Source organism: Bactrocera neohumeralis, chromosome 5, assembly GCF_024586455.1.
Source record: "Bactrocera neohumeralis isolate Rockhampton chromosome 5, APGP_CSIRO_Bneo_wtdbg2-racon-allhic-juicebox.fasta_v2, whole genome shotgun sequence".
NCBI classification, from domain to species: Eukaryota; Metazoa; Arthropoda; class Insecta; order Diptera; family Tephritidae; genus Bactrocera; species Bactrocera neohumeralis.
This window is the reverse complement of record NC_065922.1, coordinates 37,604,063-37,628,353: the sequence shown is the minus strand read 5'-3', so window position 1 is coordinate 37,628,353 and position 24,291 is coordinate 37,604,063. Positions and strand designations below refer to the sequence as shown.

Below are 24,291 nucleotides of genomic sequence, written 5' to 3'. Positions count from 1 at the left end.
CTCAGATGCGATTTGTAGTTAATAATGCACCTTATAAGACACGCTAGGTGGGAGATAATTTAAATGCACATACCGAGATATACACATAAACATATAAATAAAATATATGTGTATGCAGACACATAAATTGCTCAATATATATGTATGTATGTATGTACATGTATGAGAAGAGTTCCTCACTTGCGCCATTCGCCACCAACGGTCTTTGCTCTCACTTTCTGTGTGTGCGTGTGCCAACGCCTATAACTATGCTACAGTATATTGATATTTGGATGATTTATTGAACGGTAAATTTGAAAATATCGGAAAATTTGATTTCTTAAAATATGTCGCGAAACTTTTGCTAACTAAAACTCCAATATATTGAGCACAAATGTAGTATTTTTATAAATCAAAATCAAACAAAAATTGAGTTTCACCACTTAATGTAAACCGATTTTTTTTGGTTAATATAATTATGCCATTTCGAGACATACAAAAATTTTATTTTTTTCATATTTTTATAGAATTTACCCTTAAAATATCATACTCAAATTTTAAATCGATATCATGAAATAGTTTTTTCTTTGTAAGTTTCTTAAGTGTATCTTTTTGGTTCAAGTAGCTTGAAGCAGTTTATCTTTAAACGCGTTTTTCCCAAAACTAAACTTTTCAAATTTGTTTGAGTGATTATTACAAATGAACTGATTACTAGTTTTCTGCATGCTGAAAATAAAGTTCTTCTACGACTTTTTCAATCTAATCAAAAATCGAATTTTGGCAAGCCGAAAACAATCACAATTTTAGGTAAAATTCCAGACAGACAATTTGGTGTGATTTTTAGATTCCTTTAACCAAAAAATTTAATTCGGAAAGTTGAAAAACAGTTACAGCTGTTCAAAAATGAGTGAGAATAATGAAGAAATTCCCTTTATTTTGAAATTTTTATATAAAAAAGGGAAGAATGCACGCAAGCCACCAATGAAATTTGTGAAGTTTACGGAGACGATGCTGTATCAGTTCGTGTAGCACAACAATGGTTTGCGCGCTTCCGTTCTGGAAATTTCGATGTGAAAGATGCACCTCGCTCTGGTCGAGCTATCCTTGAAAAAATCGAAGAAATTATGGAAAAGATTGATCAAGACCGTGATATAAGCAGCCATGACATCGCTAAGGAACTTAACATTCATCATCAAACGATTTTAAACCATTTAAAAAAGGGTGGCTACAAAAAGAAACTCGATTTTCGGGTACCACACAAATTGTCTGTGAAAAATTTTATGGACCGAATTAACATCTGCGATTCTTTACTGAAACGAAATGAAATCGAACCATTTCTGAGGCGAATGGTAACAGGAGACGAAGAGTGGATCAAATACGACAATAATGTGCGAAAAAGATCATGGTCCAAGCGTGGTAAGGCGCAACAAATGGTCGCAAAGCCAGTATTGACGCCGCGAAAGGTTATGTTGAGTGTTTGGTGGGAGTGGAAAGGAATCATTGACTATGAGCTGAAATATTGATTCTACATTTTACTTTCAACAACTGATGAGATTGAAGTTAGCTATCGAAAAAGACGGCCAGAACTGATCAACAGAGAAGGCTTCGTCTTCCATCAGGACAACGCTAGAACACACACATCTTCGATGAAATAATAAATATAAAAGAAATAAATTGAAGTAAAATTGGCTACAAGAGAAGCCTTTGATTACAAATACAGAAAAAAAATAATTTTGTAAGTGGTCGTCCAAAATGATACATATTTGATTCACTAAAGTTCCAATTAATGATTTACAAAATTTGTATAAAAAATTAGCTTAGTTTTTTTTTTTATTATTTTGCTTAATTATTTACTTTTTTTGATATGGAAAAATTCTGTTCAAATATAGTATTGAACAATAAAACAATACTCCCAAGAGGAAAAGTGGTTTTTCGTAATTTTTATTTAATTATACTCTCTATAATTATAACAAATTATTTACAGACTTAAATTAATTACATAACAATATTTCAATAATAACTAAGCGTCTTCGCAACTACATAAATACTATATACAATTGATCTATAATAATAACACATAGATTTATACTATCATATAGTTGTCTATAACATTTTCTTAACCGAAAGTTTATCCATTAATAAACGGACATTAGCTAACATTTAAAAAAATAAATGTTTACAGGCTTATAACTGTGAATTTACGTATATCAGTATACACATTTTTGGCGCGAGCAAAGGCACGAATACGCGAACACCCGAGCTGAGCCAGACCCTACAAAAGAGACTTGATCTTGATCTAAGGTAATTGTCTACAAATGATTCTCTAGGCATAACGGAGAGCTGTGGGTTATCGCTTTCACTTAACAACATACACATAGTATATAAATGTTTATGAGCTAATGGATAACATTAATCGTGGTAGGAACGATACAACAATGGCACTTAAATTACACGTATGCTTAGGAATATTTTCTAAGCTAGCGTTGGCTTCTTCTTCTTATGCAAGAGATCTTCAATTATCCACAATGCGATCGCTATAATATTAAGACCATTAAGAACATGCAAAGTAACGCCATAATCGGTGGCGTCACGTATAAGACCTGAGGGTAAAAGGTAAGAGAGAGAGAAAGTAAGTTATATATAATTTATCTTCTCGAGTTTCTTCTTAATCAGTTCAACTCACCAACAATTGGTCCAAAAACCAGCGAAAAAATACCGGACATGAGCAATTGTAGACCCGCCGCGGCCGGTAAACGCTTCAATGGCACATAGCCGGGAATGATGAGAAGTGCAAAGATTGTGCGGAATGCCTTGAAAAGGCCCAAGAAGCCAAAAGTCGCGATCAACCAATAGAACGAACGGCAGTATATGAGAAAGACGCGCCCCAAGCACATGCCCAAGATGCCGATAATGAAGAAATTTTTATTGCTCAAGGGTATCTTGGCGGTCAGCAATGGCGTGAGGAAACGCAGTATGACATCGCACACACCCAGGCAAGACATGGCGACCGCGATTTGTGTATTTGTGAATTTGAAATCGGAAAGAATGAAAGGCGTTAAGATGGCGAAATTGATTTCCACGAAGTTGATTATTGTCATGCCCATTGCCAAATTGACATATGTGAAATCGCGCAACAAATCCAAATCGAAGAATATTATGACCTTTTGTAGGAAAGGCAGTTTTTGGCGTGCCTCTTCTTCTTCATCAAGCATTTCCTCTAACGTCTTTTCGGGCGCTAAGTAATGTTCTTCCTTCTCCGAAAATTGTTGCGGCTGTTGCTTGTACTGCACGGCCACTTGCCCCTCATCTAGATGCTCGAGTTTAGTGGGCAACGCCATATTCATATGCAAGTGCTCGAGCTCATCCTCCTTTATACTCTCACTGGTCGAAAAAGAGCGCTGTTTTCCTTTGCCAGCGCCAACGCTGCTTAAACGGCGTAGTTTCTGCATTTGTACGCTGTCGCCAGTGCTGAGTCGATGCCGTTGGCTAAGCGTATTTATGGATGTGCGCGAACCGTACCAGCCGTCATTGGCGCGTGCCAAACTGTGCGTGTCGGGTTCGACAAATTGTTCTGGCTCTTCCTCTTCAAAGTGCTGCGAGCCCGGGCGTAAGGACTCTGTGTCGCCGCTAACTTTTTTCACATGCCATTGCACGGGTTGGAAGATCAGTGAGGCGGCAAAGTTATGCAGCGAGAGCCCAGAAAAGATTAGCACGGTGCCTTTGACACCCACAGCTTGTGTGAGGAAAGTGGCGAGATGTGGCAACATAATTGGACCCATGCCAGCTACACCGAACTGATAAGAGGTGGCAGTGCGTCGTTTCACTTTGAAGAAAGTGTTAACAGCCATCGAAGACGCCGATACCATGAGACCACGACCGAAGGCTAAATGACAGATGTACTTATGTAAATATAAGTTTTAAAATTTTTGAATTGCAAAAACTTACCGTAGAAGAATGAGAAGGACATCAAAAAGAAAAGGAATGATTGAGCGAATACTGACAAAAACATGCCGATGAAGATGAGCGTTGAACCGCCAAATGCGACTTGGCGATATGTAAACCGTCTGAAGAGAGGTCCATTCAGTAGACCTATAAATAAAAAGTACTTAGTAATGGAGATCATCAAGTCATCATAGGCACTCAGGATTTATGAGAAAATCAGTGTAATAGAAAACTTTCCCGAGGCACTCCCCTAGACCCTGAACGATGTCCAGGACTCCTTATTGGTTATTCGCAGATAACTCCTATATCTAAAGGTATTTTACTATACGCAAACTCTGGCCTGTCCGGTTGCGTAGAGCTCGGCACAGGACCAAGCGCAATGAAGAAGAATGTTGTAAAAATAACAAAATCGATCCAAGGTGTTCCCTTTTTTTACACAATTCAACCAGTCAAAGAAGACAAGTCGGTCAACGCAACCTGTCTTCTTGCTCCACCAAGAGCTGTTATCTTTGTAATGTTTTGGAAACCAATGGGGAATGTTATAACGCAAAAAATTGCCCTGTATATAAGTACATAGAGGCGAAGAAACTATGAAGCTGAAAGTAAATCGACTTGATTTCTTTCTTTGGCCGCCAACCACACCCACTTGATATATGAAATGATCCAAAGGAGAAGTTCCCATATTCTACTAAGCACTATATATACACCAAATATAGATATTTTTTTGGTTTTTATTCTACATACAACAGCTTTTTAAAGAAGCAAGAAGCTAGTAACACTCCAACAAATAATAGATGAAGTCTTACTTGACTCAAAAAGCTCCCGACATTAAAAAAAATCATCGTAAACTGGTACCCGCCCCTCTCTTTCGATTCAAAACTATTGACACGATCTCAACAAAACCTACCTGTTAATGCGGAGACGGCAATCTGTGTATTGATAATAGTCGTCAACTGTGAGCTGGTGATGCCAATACCGTACATATAATCTCGGAAAATAATGCCGAATTGTTGGGCCAAGCCAAATGTCACCAACTGCAAAGAGCACCCTTAAGTTAAATAGATGCAAGAAAATATTTCGGGTAAGCCAAATACTTACCACAGCAACGCCGCTAGCGACGGTGACCAGCCAACCCCAACCACCATCGGGCGCTACGAAATCATCGCCCAGATCACTTTTGTCGCGACGCTTCTTTTTCGGTTTCTTCTGTTTCGTTGCATGGGCATCGGCAACTGGGGTATTATAGGTTTTATCAAACGTGGACTTATCACCATTTATTGGTATTATTAACTTGGTCAGATGTGGCGAAGTGGATCGATCATGTATGTGACCATTGTGATTGTTATTATTTTGATTTATTGTCGTTTCTTGCGCCATCTTTGTTGCTGTTTGGGTTTTATGACGGCTGACTATGCCGACTTGTCAGATATTTCACTTATAAATTGCACACTAAGTCAAATTAAAACAAAACGGAAACGAAAACGAAAACGAAAAACTATGTCAACTTTTGGTTAAGATTAAATTTATCATTATTGTTGTTTGAAGTGAGCACTTGTGATCGAGCCACGCGTCACGGCCAACACTATTGAAAAACGAACGCGAACGAAACACAAAATCTTTATCCGCGTCATAGCGTTAATAAATAACTTTGAAGTGTGAAGATAAGCGCAAACATAACCTACAAATGAATTAAATTCGATTCAATGGCGCTGAACTAAAAAAAAAATACACTTGATCTGGAGTAATCGTTTTACTTTGTACAATAAACCGCATTCAATTTTAAAATATTTATCAGTTGACTAAACCCTATCTTCTGCTTCTCGAAAATAGACTTTTTTGCTGCATTAACAGACCCAAATTATACAGCCTGGAAGGCATTCAATACATTAAAACAGATAAGCTTGATAGAACAACACACAATCTCTTAGCAACACTAGATCGACCCCAATTTTCGTAAAACAATGAAACAAAATTGTCTAGGCCGTTCATTGCGCAAATTATAAGAGAAACATTGAAAAGGCGGAACCATACAAAAATTGGTTCAATACAAAAACGAAAACAAGAAAAAAACGTTAACTTCGGTTGCTCCGTTCACAAATACAAAAGATTCCTTATAAGAATTTCATTTTGATGTTATACTGCAGTGATTCGATCTGTACGATTTTTTTTAAGGTTGTTTATTTCTTTAGGCAATAACCCATGCCAAATTTTGGGAACACAACTCCGTAAAATGAAAAAGTTTTCCTCTACGACGCCCTTGATTCCGACCAAACAGGTTTGTACAAGGCGAGCTATTAGCTTTTTAGTTTGGAGAAAATAGTTCGAAAGCCGCAGAACTAAATTTGCAGTACCATCTTCTGAAAATAGAACGTTGGCAAATGCCAGATCAATATCTCTTAAAACTGAGAGACGTTAGTTCTGCATATATACGGACAGACAGACGGACAAGGAAGCAAAACAAATGGGACATGGCAAAATCGAATCAGGTGGTAATGCTGATCATCTTTATCAATGTATATTTTTATCGGCTCGTTCTTGGTTTTACGTCATGGCAAAATTATAACTGTTGAAGTATACTAGATAATTATTATCTTATAACGATTGTAAACACCACCAACAAGTTGTAATCTGGATTTTGGAATTATGTAATATCACACCTAGTACTTAACCCAAAATCTTATTAACAGGTGCTTTCCAAAGTAAAAGAAAAAAGTCTTTTTCGAAACTACCACTCTAAGTGGCGCATAATCGTAGATATATGTCGATTGGACGATGTAAAACTGATAGTATTGTTCGATTGTCCAGTGAGAATTTCATGACATTTCATCGATTGGAAGTGAAGTTATTGCGCGTTTTAAGTGTCAATATGTTTGATGGATCGAGCTGTACGAGAATATGAGACATCGAACGAATTAAAAAGCTACGCAACATTAAATTTTGTTTTAAAATTGAAAAAAACTCTGAACTGAAACGTTCCAATTGGGAAACAAGTTTATGGCGATGATTGAACCTATCCGTTGGAAAGACCAAGTGGAGAGTGTTGGCTTCAGCGTTTGGAATATCCAATTGTTCGCCACGTAGCGAAAATGAAGAAACGATGGCGCGCTGTTGTTAATCGGCTATAATCGCGTAAGCGGTGATCACGGAAAAGAAACCCTATCGTCTGCTTCTCGAAAGTAGACTTCTTTGCTGCATTAACAGGCCCAAATTATACAGCCTCGAAGGCATTCAATACATTAAACCAGATAAGCTTGATAGAAAAACACACAATCCTTTAGCAACACTAGATCGACCCCAACTTTCGTAAACCAATGAAACAAAAATCCGTGATCACCGGAACCATTAAAAATCTCCGAAATCATCATGATATGGCACGGTGCCGACTTCTTCCTTTTCGAAAAAATGCATTTGCCCATGAAAGGAAAGCGTTATGCAGACGTAGAGGCCATTCAAAAGGCTTGCACCGGCATACAGGCGGTCATACCGGCCAACGAGCTAAAACACTCGTTCGATATGCTTTTGGACCGTGCAAAAAGCTGTATTGAAGCAGAAGGAGACTATTTTGAATAAAATAAATTGATTTTGCCGAAAAAACCATTTGTTCTGTTTTTTTTTTAAAGTCCTGTTTACTTTGGGACGCACCTTGTAATTATAGTCTCATATATTCAGTCAAATTGTATACAAAGTTTTATAAACAATATAGAGTCACTTTCTCATTGGATTTCTCAAAAAGTTTTCGATAGTCCGTATTGTAATTAACGATTTACGGACTCTTAATCTTAATCAGTACAGTCAAGAATTAATGTTAGAATATCGATACACGTGGTAGATGGATAGATAGTTTCATTCCTCTTTTAGAGCTTTGCAAAGTTCGACAAACAAAAATTTGACTATTTGATATTTTATGAATTGCGAGTTCTATAAATTGTATTAATCCAAAAAATCACTTTGGGTCGTTTTCTCAATGTCTGATTAAGCGCTTATCCAGAACTTTATCGACAACATGTTCAAAAATTGTCATCTAAATACATATCTGATTATCAACAATTTTCTATATAAATTCTGATAAACTTTACCGGAAGAAGGAGTTTTGGTTAGTTTTTAACCAGCACAAGAAATAGCAGCTGTCAACTGTAAAATCTATAAGAATAGACGGAGTTCAGACGGGAAACAAATTTCATACAGAAAAAAGGTTAATAATATTTAAGTAATAATGCAAATTTTGTGAACTGCACGCATTCATAATAATCAAACTATCTGCCGGTTAGCTAACCACAACTTTGTGAAAAGGTTCTACCACGTTCTGGATGACCTTCGACTTCTTTAACTGATGAAAATAAAAAATTTTGTCGGATATTGAGCTGAATTTTTTTTCAAAAAGAAAACCATAAACAGGTCTTTTTGGAAATGTTTGATCGTGTGAATTCCGATTCCACATTCATGTTGAGCATTGTAACTGCCGCTGAGACATGGGTTTACGAGTGAGACATTCAACCAATCATCGGAATTGGACCCGTTTTCAGTCGATCGAGGAGATTAAACAAAATTCGCTTGAAGGAGCTGAAGGCCATCCCAAAGAGTGCTTATGAAAAGTGTTTCGAGGACTGGTAAAATCATTGGTATAAGTGTATTATATTCGGTGTAAGAGTCTCTTAATTTCTATATATTTCCATTCTATCTCTCTTTATCTCAACCGAACTCTTTTTTGTTACGAAAAATGTGAATTATTGTTAAAAAAACGCAAAAGTTGTAGGCCTTTAAAAAAACGGGAATTTAACTTAAAATTTCGTTTATGTATGCAAAAATTCGTTTTTGATCAGATCAAACAACTGGTAGGTCATTATAGGGAGAACTACACATGTACAGGAGGGGAAAAAAATTCATAGTCATTGAACCATTAGTATCCAGGTAATTACTGCAGCAAATTTGAAAAATGTCGTTTTGAGAAAAACACGTTTAAAGATAAACCGATGGAGTGGATTGCATTGATTAACTAAGAAGATTCTAATTCAAAGCCTTATGAACAATTTGAAATTTAAGTATATTATCGAAATCGATTTTTATTAAATTTCACACTAGGTGTGCCCCTTACTTGTGAAATCCATTGTGAGTTTTATGCTAAGCCAATGAGTTTAAGTTTAATAATATGTTAATACTCCAACACTTTACGGTTAACTTAAAAATTACTGAAATTATAAAATCACTTATTACGGTAATTTAGTATTTTATATACTTCAATTACGACCTTTTTAACACCTATTAACTTGTGTACCTAGGTTCAGAAAGAAATTCCATGCAAACATGCTAGGCTAGTAACCCCCGAGGCATTTTTTACTGATTAGCATGAAATCGGTAGGTGGTGATAATTTTTTGTTCAGCAAACAAGTCAGCATTGCCATTACAAACATACATACGTATATACAAGTAAATGTACATAATTAAGTGTGTAAGTAAATAAGGCTAATATGAGTCACACCACAATTTAAGCTTTGTCAAGCTGTAGTAGTTTTATACATATATGTACATATGTATGTATGTATAAGAGTATGTGTGAAAATTTGAAAAATAATTACGAAATGATGAAATTGCTATTTATCGTAGAATCGTAAGAGTATGGGGAACCCAATGGGCTTAAGACCATTTCACTATCAACAGATAATTATCGATATCGCTTTATATATAAAGTTATGTACATACATACATATATATGTATAGCACATGCAACTGTTGCGGTAATTATTGTGCGAATATGTCCAATATATCAATGTCAAATTAAAATCCAGCCTTTTCAGAATGAAATTGCTATAAATTAGAATACTTTACCCCTTTTGTCATAATGCGCCAAAAAAATTGGTCAGCAGACATTTATGTAAGCAAATGAGGAGTACCGTGAGGCGACTATTTGAACAATTTAGTTATGTGATATGGAAAAAGCGTGACTTCTTTTAAAAGCAGATAACGGAGGCACATTTCTATATAGGTACGGTTTATATTTATACTATAGACGGCGGCGAGGCCATCAGTTTGAAATCTATATCGTATATCGTATACTTGTATTATATGCGAATGAAATTATCATTTGAGTTATTTTTTTATATAACTCAAATGTGACTTTTTTGTCTTTATATATATAATGATATACTATATATAATGATATACCATACTACAGAATATATAGATATTATATACTTATATAATATATAGCACATAGGTAATGTGGTACTGTGATAAAGAAGTCTTAAGGAAGAGTTCCAGAATTGTTAGACTTAAACTTATTCATTAGAAATTGATTAAGTTAGAAGTAATAGTAGGCAGATTGAAAGATTCAAAAGTTTTGATGAAGGGACTCCTTTAAACGACTCGTCTGTGATGAGATACCTTTTCAACAGCCTTTTTTTTTTTGAAGATCATGCGTGAGTTGTGTCAAACTGTCACTTTATTTTTATTCAGTATTTTTTTCTTTTAACATGGAAAGACTTATGCCTGAACAATACTTACAAATCGTTCAACTTTATTACGAAAATTCTCGTTCTGTAAAGAATGTGTTTCGTGCGCTTTGCTCAACTTATGGTCAACATAATCCGCCTACTGACCGTACTATTCGCGACACCATCACCCATCTTGAGACCCAGCATTTATTATTGGATAATATTCGAGCGAACAGACCGCGTCCACCACGCAATATAGCAGCCGTAGCTGAGAGTGTACACGAAGACCGTGGAGAGTTGATTCGTCGCCGTTTGCAGCAACTCAGACTGACGTATGGAACGACTTCGAGCATTTTACGTCGAGAACTTAAATTGAAAGCATACAAAATACAGCTTGTGCAAGAACTGAAGCCGCTCGACCTTCCCAAGCGGCATAGCTTCGCTCTGTGGGGTCTTGAAAAGTTACAAGAATATCCGACGTTTTCGAGCCAAATTTTGTTTAGCGATGAGGCCCATTTCTGAATAAACGGGTGTATAAACAAGCAAAATTGCCGCATTTGGGACAAAGAGTAATCTGAACAGATTCAAGAGCTACCATTTCATGCAGGACAAAAACGGTTCGGTGTGGTTTGTGAGCCGGTGGAATCATTGGTCTATATTTCTTCAAAAATGATGCCGGTGTGAACATAACCCTTAATGGCGACCTTTATCGCACCATGATAACCGACTATTTGATGCCTGAAATTGAAGATTGTGATCTCGGCAACATTAGGGTTCAACAAGACGGTGCCACTTCCCACACATTACATCAATCAATGGATTTGTTGAGAGAACACTTCAGCGAGCAGTTAATTTCACGTTTTGGGCCGGTCGATTAGCCACCAAGATTTTTTGATATCACACCGTTACACTTTTACTCGCCTCGATTCAGGCCTCGAAGCAAAACATTACGCTTGTCATTTGTCAGTTACCAGTCGAAATGCCCGAACGAGTCATCGAAAATTGGTCTCAATGGATGGACTATCGGAAACGAAATATTTGCTAAAGAGATAATCTTCAAAAAATAAATGCCAAATAATGTTCTTTCGAATGATAATAAACATTCCCCATTAAATTTGCAGTTTCTGTGTTTTTTTCTTAAAAAAGAAGTTGGGAACCTCGGTCATTTCAATTCTAAAAGCCAAAACTTAGCTCAACCTCTCTCGTATTCAACGATGATGTGTTCAAGTACAGATTAAGTTTATTAGTAATAATTTTAGAAGCAATTTTCACTATCTATATTTGACTATGCAAAAAGCTTGCAAACAAAGAAATTATGACACTTTCAAGCTCGATTTAGTTCGATGAAATAGACGCGTGTTGCCATGACTAACACCTTGTTAATCGCTTCTATAAATAATTTTTAAAGCCTCTAGGGTCATAAGACTGCTTTTAACGTATTACTAAGTCGGCTAAAAGCAAGTGTATGTGTATCGGTATATACTAATCGTTATATATGTATGTACATATATTTTTAATCTATACACATACACACTTGTATATTGGCTATATCACGTAATTGCTGGAAAAATTTCGAGTTAGCGCTGCTAATTATGTTACCAGCACCGTAGTTGTCTGATAAAATATCACGACTTAATTTGTTTTGTGAATAAGGATTGCTGATTGTTTGTGCACATATTAACTGTACAAATGCTTTATTGTGCGTATTGGAATTATTAAGGTGTACAAATTTATTTTACATGTTAACAAATATTTTTTCTGAACAAATTTCGTTGACATTTTGGCGGTTCCGCTTATTTGTTTACATACCTAGATACTTATCTGTATGTAATTACTACCTTTCTTTTTGTAGAACGTAGTTGCCGAAAACACAAAAATAAGTCCATTTTTGCCTGTATTTATATGTAACAATGAAAAATCATATGTGCGCAGTGTGTCAGTACATATTAAAATTTATATAATTATAGCCAGCGAGCTCTTATTTCTCAACAACGTTAAGATTTTTCCAACCCTTACCTTTAACCCTTGGTTAAAAATCTTTCCGCATGCCATTTTTAAAAGCTTCTTAAAAGCAAACAAGATAAAAACACCTCAACGTTTTCTTCGTGCTTGTTCCACACTTTCGAAGACAAGGTTTGGGTTGCATACCTTTTGAAATCCAGCTGATCTGGTGGGATATAAATTAAAGGTCTAAAGATTTTTTATGGGTACAAAGCGCTTTGTCGATACTTATAATCTTATTATTGAAGTATTTTCTGGTTGCACAAAAAACTGATCATAATCACTTCAAAAGTGAACTTCTACAAAAGTAGACCGATAGGGACAGCAAACGACGTCACATTTTTCCCGCTCTTTTGACAGTTTTCTTCAGTAAGGTTTGCCATTTCATCATGGAAAGATTTACAATCCAACAACAAGCCTCAACTTTAAGAGCTCTACGTCCAATTTATGGTCGTCATAATCGTCCTGCTAGATCAGCAGTTGAGCGTCTAGTGGTAAAATTATAATCCATAGGCGTAGTAAAAAATATTCCCGTACCAGTGAGACAAAAAAGTGCACGTAGTGTGGAGAATATTGCTGCCGCCAGCGCATCAATTGAGGAAGACCCAAATCAGTCTCTCAAACGTCGTTCTCAAGCATCTCTTTGATGTCCTTGTGGCGAACTTTGCGAAAAGGTCTTTGTCTACATCCTTACTAGATCAAATTGACGCAAGAACTGAAGCCGCTTGACCACCAGAATCGTCGTATGTTCGTGAATTGGGCTGATCAACAACTTGAAAATTATACGAAATTTCATCGAAAAATCATCTTTAGCGATGAGACTCATTTCTAGCTGAATGGCTTCCTCAATAAGCAAAATATGCGTTATTGGTCAGGCAGCAATCCCCACGTACTTCATGAGTCACCATTGACTTCGATTGCATTTCGAAAAAATTATGGTTTGGTGTGGTTTATGGGCCGGCGCAGTCATTGGACCGTACTCCTTCCGTAATGATCAAGACCGACACGTTACTATGAATGGAAATCACTATCGCTCAATGATAAAGGAATATTTTTGGCTCGAATTGGATGATATGAACTTGGACAATATGTGGTTCGAACAGGACGGCGCAAAAAGCCACTGAGCGATTTTCGTTAGTAAAAAATTATAGCAAAATGTTTTCAGGGAGTGTATTTCGGCTAACACTGAACCTAATCCACCGTTGTGCGAACTGCCGGGTTTGCGATGTGGAACTAGAAACTCCTGAACACCTGATTCGTGACTGCTCGGCATTCTGTAGATGCAGCATTAAAACTCTTGGTTCTATATTTCCAACTAGGGACCACATCGCCTCAATGGTCCCAGCAAAATCTTAAAATTTATCAGAATGCTGGGTGTTTGAGAGTCCCTATGACCTCAGCTCGCCTTACACGCCTCAATTTTTTTCTAATCCTTTCTTACTAGTTTTGTAATATGTGAGAGAGGAAATAATTCCATCACATTTTCAACATTCAACGAATTTATATATGTACATCAAAGGGTTTTCTAAGTTAAAACTAATGAAGGAAGTAGGCAATAATATATTTCATAGATATCTCCAGAAGAAGTTAAAGCCAATGATTAAACATGAGACGGTGCTGTTCAAGGCGCATTCAAAGGGCTGCAAACATATTCTTTGTGATAGACACACCTGAATATTTCTAGCTCTTACTAGATATCAAATACAAATGTTATTACCTAATCTAAGTACTATATATACTCTGCATACTGCACTAGGTGATGATGCGCATACGTGTTTTTCCACTTCATAAAAACACTTAAAAAATGACTACCGCATATAGTGATTCCCAACCTTGATATGTGTCTTAGCACTACAATAATTATTTTAATTAATATTGCACTTAGCGACTGGAAGAATTTTAACTAAGTAGAAAGGGTAGTAGTTCAAAATGACGTGAATAATCTTATCAATTGCACATTAGACGTAAATATTTTGAACATTTGTTATTATTGTTATTTTTTTATTGAAAAAGAAAAGTTTTCGACAAATAACTGAAACTATTCAACGAAAGTTGGGTTGAACAGCTAACCCTAATCTTAATTCAGTGAAACTAAGTAATAAACAATAACATTAGACAAAACCTCCCCGCTCGGTGGCGAGTACACACAGATGGCGTGACATATAACTGATTAGAAAGAGTTCACTTGTCAAAATATTTGCACGAGCGCTTATAAGTTAAATTGGTGCACTGTGCCTGGGCCTATACTCTCCAGTATATAACGGATGATCCACGTAGAGGTACTTTTTTCAATAGCCTTTTTTTGACAGATCACGTGTGAGTCGTGTCAACTTGTCATGTTATTTGTGTTCAATATAGTTTCATCATGGAAAGACTTACGCCTGAACAACGTGTACAAATCGTTCAACTTTATTACGAAATTTCACGCGCTTTGCTCAACTTATGGTCAACATACTATTCGCAACACCATCACCCATCTTGAGATCCAGCACGCAGTGAATAAAATATAGCAGCCGGAGTGGTGAGTGTATATGAAGACCGTAGAGAGTCGATTCGGCGCCGTTCATAGATACTCCGACTGACTTATTGAACGACTTGGCGCATTCGAGCATCGAGATCTTAAATTGAAAGCGAACAAAATACACCATGTGCAAGAATTGAAGCCGCACGATCTTCCCAAGCGACATCGCTTCGGTTTATAGGTTCTTGAAAATTTGCACGAAGATCCGATATTTTCCAGACAAATTTTGTTCAGTGATGAGGCCCATTTCTGGCTGAATGGGTATGTAATCAAGCAAAGTTGACGCATTTGGGACGAGGGACAACATGAAGAGATTCAAGAGCTGCCATTTCATTCAGGAAAACCAACGATTTGGTGTGGTTTGTGAGCCGGTGGCATCATCGCTCCATACTGGTGACCTTTACCGCGCCATGATAACCGACTATTTGTTGCCTGAGATCTCGGCGACATTTGTTTTAAACAAGAAGGCGCCACTTCTCACACATCGCATCAATCAATGGATTTATTGAGAGAACACTTTCAGTGAGTAGATAATTTCACGTTTTGGACCGGTCGATTGGCCATCACGATCATAGGATATCACACAGTTAGACTTTTTCTGTGGGGATATGTAAAGTCTAAAGTCTATGCGGACAATATCGCTCGATTCAGACTTTGGAGCAAAACATCATGCGTGCCATTCGGCAGTTACCAGTCGAAATGCTCGAATGAGTCATCGAAAATTGTGATGAAATGAAAAATAATGTTCTTTTGTATGGTAATAAACTTTCTCCATTAAATTTGAAGTTTCTCTGTTTTTTTCTCTAAAAAAAAGTACGAAACCTCGAAATGGATCACCCTTTATAACCGTTTATTTGTTGGTTATGTTGAATGTTAGAACTGCCATTCGCAGTTCTCATATGGGCCATATTAACTTATAGCTTTCGTGTTATACACATGTGCAAATATAGCATCCAATGCAAAAAAAAAGCTAACGGTTTGTTAGTAAAAAAACTAAAAAACTAAGATAGTCGTACCTTGAGAAGCGGTCCAGAGTATGAAGGGCCCCATGACAGTTTTGTTGGATAGCAATATAATCGCATAAAATTTATTTTCTGAGTGAATTTGTATTCAGATCTGAAATGTCTAAACAAATATTTGAACCTTTTGAAACATTTTAAGTATGTACTCGTATTATACTACCAATTTTATAAGAATTTGACGTCCCTAATATAGAATGAGTACATATGTAAAGGCATATGTTGGGAATATACAATTTTTTGAACTTTGTGTTATAATATTATATAATCATATATAAAGCAGTATTTTTAAAATTGAACGGGTTATGTAACAGTAAAAGCCATGTTCGATTCGCAACTTTTCAACTCGTTTTGAGTTCGCTTCTCTTATCAAAAAATTTGCATATGCAAGCAACAATAAAGTTATCCAGTTGACCACAAGAGGGTATGTTGACTGAATAACAGTTACCTATTGATTTGTGATTTAAGCCAGTTGTAGTTTATATTAATGATAAAGCGTTACTCTCCAAGGTTTGACGAGTAGAAGACAGTGAAATGAGCATACCATCGATTTTATTAATTTTTTTTACTTCATGGGTTCTTTGCGAAAAACATGAAAACTGGTATTCGGGAATTTTAGGTATTAGGTGATAAGATATGGTGGTTTTAATATAATCTGACCTGAAGGAAGTGTAAACCTAAACCTAAAAACTTGCCTTTTCAAAAGTCTCGAATCAAGACACTGTTGATTACTTTTTATGATTCGAAGAATATTGTTCACAAAAGAGTTTCTTCCAGAAGGTCGAACTGTTAATGTAGAATACTATTTAGGTGTTTTATATCGTTTGTATAAAAGAATTGGCCATGTTAGACCTAAATATCTGGCATAGATGTTTGAAGCTTTAATTTAGTAGTTTACTACCAGAGGCTAACGGGCTAAAAATCGGTTAAAAGGTTTCATTAACTATAGGCAATGCAATTCCAAAGTTAATAATCAGAGAGGAGATTATTACAAATAAATACATAAAAAGAGAAGATAATTCGGAATGATCGTAAAATGAACCCGATCGAGATAATCGACATTCTACCATCAAAAAAACCTGTTGGACATATCTAAAGCAAAATTCAAACCAGGGACGCTAAAAACGAATACATATAACACTCTCTTGCTGTTGGAAAGGAATTCAATAAAAATGAAAGGCAAAACCAAAACTGAGACATATTTCGAACCAAAATATCAATCGCATTAGAATAATTCTATCTAAAATCGCAATAACGCTATACTTGGTATATTGTTATCATTTATTTATCTTTTAAAACAATAATAGCTTATTAGACTGCTTAGGCCAAATATTTACAATAACAGTATTGCCAAGATAAGAATGTCTTTCCGCTTTTTATAAAGAGCACTTAAGGTCTCAGCAGAATTCTGTTACATGAGCTATCTATGACATCGATCTCGCACGCATATGCACCTTATAGACAAAGCGCCACAAGCCAGCTGTCTGTCAAGCAAGTCAATAAGACTTTCCTGAAAGAATTTCCCTGGCATACGATCGAAAGTGGGCTACGTAGTCTTCAGTATCAAGGCCAACGCGTGGATCACATAATAAAATGCAATTAAAATGCAAGATTATAAGAAGAAAACAATTCTAGGAGACGAAGTTCAAATACGGTAAATGATAAGAAACCTGCTAGGCGGACCAATCAGCGAAGTATGCAAAGAATAAAACAGAAATGTTGCATACAAATGTCTTTTTGTATGTGTGTGTGTGTGTTAAAAACAATAAGTGAGCTGTAGACAATGTTAACAATGTCGAGAAAAGAAAACCAACAATGTTAACAACCGAATAGTTATTTGATTTGTTATCAGCAAATAAAAAGGAAAGAAATAAAAACAAAGCAAAAGTCAAATCAGCGACGTTGAAAGTGGAAAGAACACCTGTATTTTTTTTAAATATATTTTTGTATTTTTTATACCCTCAACGGGAAGTATTAAGTTTGGCACAAAGTCTGTAATGCGCAGAAGGAAATGTCAGATATTCTACAATCTCTCTATAACTATGTCCGATTGTTTATTCGTATATACCCGAACTAAACCCTACATTTTTGAGATATCCATCAAAAATTTCGCATTTGGCCTCTATTCTTTAAGAAAGAATGTCATACACAAACTGACGGATCAAAATAAAGTCCATATATGCAAAAGTTTTTTAGTTTACGAGGTATCTTCACGAAATTTGTTATGAATTATTGTCGAAACTTGTTATGGATATGGTCGGCGTTATCGAAAAAAGCTTTAAAATCTCCGACTACCTCAGAGATGTGGTGCGGAGCTACCTTAGCAAGAGAAAACTGATGTACCAAACTAGAGATGGATCACGACAGACACGGTCACGTCAGAAGCAGCACAAGGCTCCAATCTAGGTCCAAATTTGTGGAACATCAGCTAAGACGCTATATTAAAACTCGAAATGCCAGACAAATCGTACTTAGTTGACTATGACATTACAGCAGGAAACACAGAAGAAGAAAAAAACTTAATCAGATTCATGATATGGAGGCGACCACACGACCTCCAGCTCGCTCCGGAAAAAACAGAGTTACTACTGCTAACAAATAAGCGCATCCCCTGGAAATAAGTATACAAACGACTACGGATATTCTTAGCACATAAAAAGCAGTAAACTACCTAGGCGTAAGACTGGACCCCAGACTAAACTTCTGGGTACAAATCCAGCACGCCGTAGGAAAGGCAGCGAAGATCACCGCCCAACTTAGCAGACTTATGGCCAACATAGGGTGCCCCAGCAAAGTTATAGAGAAAGCTCATAATGTCGACGACAAGCAGCGTCCTATTATACGGAGTTAAGATCTGGGCAGACGTGCTTAAAAAGGAAAACCGGCGTAAAGTAGTGGCCAGAGTGCACTGCACGGTAGGCCTTACAGTTGCATTAGCCTCTATAACAGCGTCATACAGCGGTGCTATATTAGTTATTACCATTACCGCTTCTAGCATATGAAAGGAAAAGTCTTTGGGAGCTAAAGAAAATATCTGCAATAGAACCCATAAAGAAAGACACAATAAAAACATGGCAACAAAGATGGGAGAATGAGAGTCGCGGCAGATGGACGGCGAGACTAATAAAAGAGCTGGACTTATGGACAAGCCGTAAAGTCGATTTTTACACAACCCACCGTATCCGATCACGGATACTTCAAAAAGTATCTCCGTAGAAGACCAAGTTGTCTAACAACTGCTGACAATTTAATCAGCGTCATGCTGGAGAGTGAAGCACACTGGGGGATTATCAAGAAATTCGCAGCAATATTGCTACGCAGCAAAAATCGGGACCTGGACGCAGGTACGCAGATATAAATCGCTCAAGGAGAAAATGGAACGCCACACTGATCGATCGTAATCAGGATAAAGATCTTCTTATATCCTCTTATGCCAGATAAAATTATTATGAAGGGTATTATAGCTTCAGTGTGTGTGCATTCATTGGGCGCTCGTCGCGGTTTTTTATTGTTGTATTATTTTATTTTTGTTTTTAGTATTCATTTGTTAGAGAACAGACATACAGACTGCGGCCACTCTGATAAAATTTCAAGGGGATAATGCCGAGCAGAAAACTAGCGCGAGGCAACTATTAAGCTCCAAGCGGCGCTGAGAACTTGAAGTGTGTACGGAGGTATTTACGGACGATATAAAACGAATATTGTGCTTATAGTTTCAGATTGCGAACAACGATGCTTATCGAGTAGGCGGGGTGTAGGCGATTATCGCTCTTGTAAATATATATTCACAGGCACAGGCAAATGTATAAAAAATATGAAATAATTGCACATGATCGTAAAGCTTTGGAAGCGCGCCGCTTAATAAGATATTAATTAGCTGGTGATAAACGTGTAAGGCGCCAAAAACTCAGCGGAAGTGCAAAGTGCTGTGTTGCAAGCCACAATTATAACAATAATCCTTTTTTTTTTTTTTTGAAGATACAAAATCACATTGAAAATCACATCTATTTGCTATATGATAATTACGAGCATTTGTTTTGCTGATTTCACTTTTTTCGCGTATCTTTACACCTGTGTGAAATTCCACACGGCAAATCATTATTTATGAGTCTGGCTAATGGGCTGATTTGCATTTATTATACATGTTATAAGTATCGTGAGCACATGTTTATGTGTGCGGTGGTTGTGTGTATTCTTTATTCAGTGCTTGCGTCCATGTGCTGATGGATCATTCATTAATACCCGCCAAAGGGCTGTGAGGCGCGTACAAAGCGAAATGCGCCAAATTGGATATGTCACTTGATCGATCGGTGCCAACATAAATGGCAAAACGATTAGATGTTATTGCGTATGACATTACGCGTATATACCGTTATGTAACAGTGTATGTGAATCTGTTGTTCGCGAGTTTGATAATGAAAGTGTCAAAGCTTATGACGAGTTACTGTCATATGTTAAATAGCCTTGACGTGTTGGGTTGATTGAGTTTAGAACTATTTCACAAGTATTTACATATATTAAAGTAATTAGGAAATTAAACGAATTATATAACATGGTATGAAATTCAAAATAAGGTAGTAGCAATAAATAGCCAATTTTTTACGTTAGCTTAGGGGGTTTTTAATTTATATCAAAATTTTTCCTAATGACACTGACTTTCATTAGATTTCTTCTAATTATTTTCGTTTATCCAAAAATTTCAATATTCGGTTTATTTTTATAATTTTTGTAGCAGAATAATAACCACTTTATCAGAAAATTATATAGAGTGTGTGCGAACATTTGAAATTTGAAAACCCAAAAAATTTCGCACAAATTGAGGTCATCGCAAACGACTAAAAAATTGTCTGAAAATCGATGAACCTTCGAATTTTGAAAGATATAATAAAGACATCAGTATATTATCCGATTAATTGACCAAAAATGACATTTTAACCATTAACCACTCGAAACATCCCCATTTTCGACTTCGCCGGGACGAAATATGGTTATCTGTAGTTAGATTCCAGCACAAAAAAATTCATCACCAAAAATCACATTTACCTGATATGGCACCGTGCGACTTCTTCGGAAAAATGCATTTTCGGAAAAATGCATTTGCCCATGACAAAGAAAGACGAAAATGCAGACGTAGAGCCCATTCATGAGAGACCCCCCATTTGCCCGAACGGCAAAAAGGCCTGGAATTTGCACCGGCATACTGGTGGCCATACCGGCCAACGAGCTAAAACACTCGTTCGACATGCTTTTGGACCGTGCAGAAGAAGACTAATTTGAATAAAATAAATTGATTTTGCCGAAAAAACCATTTGTTCTCTATTTTTTTAAAGTCCTGTTTTCATTGGAACGCCCTTTGTATGTATGTTTTTCACTTAAATTGTTCTTTGATTAAAAGCTTATATTTGAATGAGTGATTTTTCTGCTAATTAAATTTATTATTTTTTCATTAAGGCAATTAATATAGTTTGTTATTAGTTTTATTTATTAATTTAATTTATGTTTTATTTTCTTATAACTTATTTGTTTAATAATTTTTTTAATATACTGTTTATGGTATTCTATTAAATTTTATAACTTTTCTTTTTAATATATTATGCATATAAACATATATATATATATTTTTTGGTTTTTATTTCGTATTTATTTTATTTAATTACAAACATTTTTTATTTAATTTTATGATATTTTATATATACATATATAATAATTTCATTATTAAATGTAATTTATTATAATTTTTTAATTAAATTTTTTTTTATTATTAGGTATTAAATTTTTTGTAAAAAATATAAAAATTGTTAGCTTTTAATACAATTTTTAATATGCATAAACTTTTATTATTTTAATTTCATATAATATATATTAAGTTACATAAATTTTTTAATTGCATATGTATATATGTATATATATATTTTTTTAATTTGGTATACATTTTATTTAATTTTTTATTGAATTATATAATATTTTTTATTCATAAAATAGTTTTTTTCTCACTATCACTTTCTGTAATTTATTATTTTGTTTTAATCAAATTAATTTTTATTAAAGCAACCATTTATAAGATTTAGATTGTTAATTGTTTTAGTAAAAAAATAAAAAAAAAAAATTTAATATGAAAAAATGTCATTATTTTAAGTTATTATTTAGTTACAAATTTTTTTTTTTTCAATTATATATTATATTTTTCTTCATCTAAATAGAGAAAATATATTTTTCTAACTAATATTTTCCGTAAATTTATTTATTTTAATTAAATTATTTTGTTAAGCAGGAATTCCGAAAATTTCGATTATTATTCGACTTCGATTATTATTTTTTTTATTAGTTTTTGTTTTTTATTTAGTTACATACATACATTTTTTTCAATTATATATTTATAATATATTTTTCTTCATCTAAATAGAGAAAATAAATTTTTCTTACAAATATTTTCCGTAAATTTATTTATTTTTTATTAAATTATTTTTTATTAAAATAAAGATTTCTTAAATATCGATTATTAATTTTTTTTTTTTGGTAAAAAATATATATAAAATTGCTTTTTTATTTTTAATATTTGAATTTTCTGTATTACGTTTTTATACGAAATTTTAACATTCAAAGTATGACAATATCATTTTATTTAATTACTTTTATTACATTATTGTTTTCAGTTACTTACATTTATATTCAATTATAAGGCTTACATTTAATTTTTGTACATTTAATTTTTTCCTTTATAATTATTATTTTTTCCTGTAATTTTTTTTATAATTAAATTATTTAAAAACATAACCATTTATATATTTCATTTACACGTATTTTATTTGATTTATGTATATTTTTTATATTATTGGTTTATATATTTTTATTTTTATTTATATGCATATTTATGTTTTATATGTGGGCAATTTTGTTAATTTTTTACTAAGTATTATAACTTTTTATTTATTTTTATTTTTTTCATTCTTTTTCTTTTTTTTTGCCTAGTATTCGTTTTTCTTTTACTTAATTTAGAATAATCTGTGTTTAATTACAAAACTCTTTATTCAAATATTAGATATTTTTTATTTTTACATATACTTTTTATTTTTATTTTCTGCAATTTTATTATTATTATTTTTGGAGTAAATTATTTTTTACTAAAGCAAGGATTTATAAATTTGTTTTTATTAATACTTCGTAAATGTGTTTGTGTTTATTAGCTTTTTATAATTTTATCTATATTTTTATCATACTTAAATTTTTTTTTCTGAATTATTTAGTGAATTTGTTTTGGTTTATTCGTTTTTATAACTTTAATTACATTTTTATTCACTTTGGTTTAATTTTAAGTTGATTTTTGCATAATTTTATATTTATATAATTTATTTTTATTAACATTTATATTGCAGCCTATGTTATTGTTTTCTTCCCGTTAATTTGCATTCCTCAACCTTTTTACAGTTAATTTTCGTAATTTTATATTTTTATTAATTTATATATATTATTATATTTTATTATGTATTCCATGTATATAAAAATATTATTACTTTCATTATCATTTAAATTATTTCAAAAGTTTTATTTTATTTTATTGTTTATTTATTTTTATTTTTTTCTTTCAGTTTAGTCTCTTTTTTACACTACCTTCTTTTATATTTCAATTTCAATAAATTGCATTCGTTTAATTTTGTTTTTCATTTAAATAAATGCTACTTTCCGACATGTGAAAAAATTTCAAGAATATTTTCTTAAATTTTTACGAATTTAATATTTTACTAGGTATTCTTATTTCTTCATTTCTTCACATTAATATTCACGTCCGCAATGCGAATGCCCTTATCACTTTAATTATTCAGTTTATTGCATTCTGTTTTTTTCTAAATTCATTTCAATTATGACATTTAATACACGCGTCACACTAAACAACGATCACCACACACTGCTCAACAACAACAACAACAATTATTTGCATAATATAATAAATCCACAAACGATTTTTTCTCAGTGTTTTAGAGTGCTATCGTTTAGTTGTAAGGAAGTAATTACATTTTCTGTCTGCTATCCATGCACAGCTCTATTTCAAAACGCGCGCCTACAAAATGGTTAATGCGCGACAATTATCTCAGCTTTTTTGAGCTTAGTTCGTTTCACAACTCGTCATAAATACGCAGCACGGCTCAAATTCCCGTCAAGCTTCTGTTGCCACCTAAGGGTTCCAAAATTATAAGCACATATGTATGTATGTGCGTGTGTGTTCACATCAACAAAACAACAACTTAACTGCTCGGCCGCTCGGTAGCAACTGAACGCTTTTAGCGCCAGAAGCGTTCGCACAACAGTTCGTCAGCCCGATCCGTCCCGCCCCTCCAACGCACCTAGCCCGGTGTGGTATAGTATAGATTGTGCAGTATTTAGCATTGATAAGGCATGGTCATTA

At 34.4% G+C, this 24,291-nt stretch overlaps 2 protein-coding genes across 2 annotated transcripts in view; both read right to left on the bottom strand.

The window, feature by feature from the left end:
• The window catches only part of LOC126759644 (uncharacterized), a 174,295-nt gene that overhangs the window by 65,440 nt on the left and 84,564 nt on the right, over positions 1 to 24,291 (bottom strand). The window lies entirely within an intron of this gene.
• Positions 1,905 to 24,144, bottom strand: LOC126759642 (uncharacterized). The gene is made up of 6 exons (XM_050474595.1): positions 23,901 to 24,144; positions 5,020 to 5,370; positions 4,829 to 4,955; positions 3,925 to 4,068; positions 2,663 to 3,862; positions 1,905 to 2,579 (listed from the first exon to the last, which is right to left on the bottom strand). Exons 2-6 carry the CDS (start codon positions 5,296 to 5,298, stop codon positions 2,452 to 2,454), a joined length of 1,878 nt encoding a protein of 625 aa, XP_050330552.1. The 5' UTR covers positions 5,299 to 5,370; positions 23,901 to 24,144; the 3' UTR covers positions 1,905 to 2,451.

What these genes read in the sequence shown, in the direction of transcription:
- LOC126759642 (XM_050474595.1), bottom strand. Translation starts at nt 5,298, where the DNA reads ATGGCGCAAGAAACGACAATAAATCAAAATAATAACAATCACAATGGT. An exon ending in TCGCTAGCGGCGTTGCTGTG is followed by an intron (nt 4,956 to 5,019) that starts GTAAGTATTTGG and finishes TGCTCTTTGCAG; the next exon opens with TTGGTGACATTTGGCTTGGC. An exon ending in GGTTTTTGGACCAATTGTTG is followed by an intron (nt 2,580 to 2,662) that starts GTGAGTTGAACT and finishes TTTTACCCTCAG; the next exon opens with GTCTTATACGTGACGCCACC.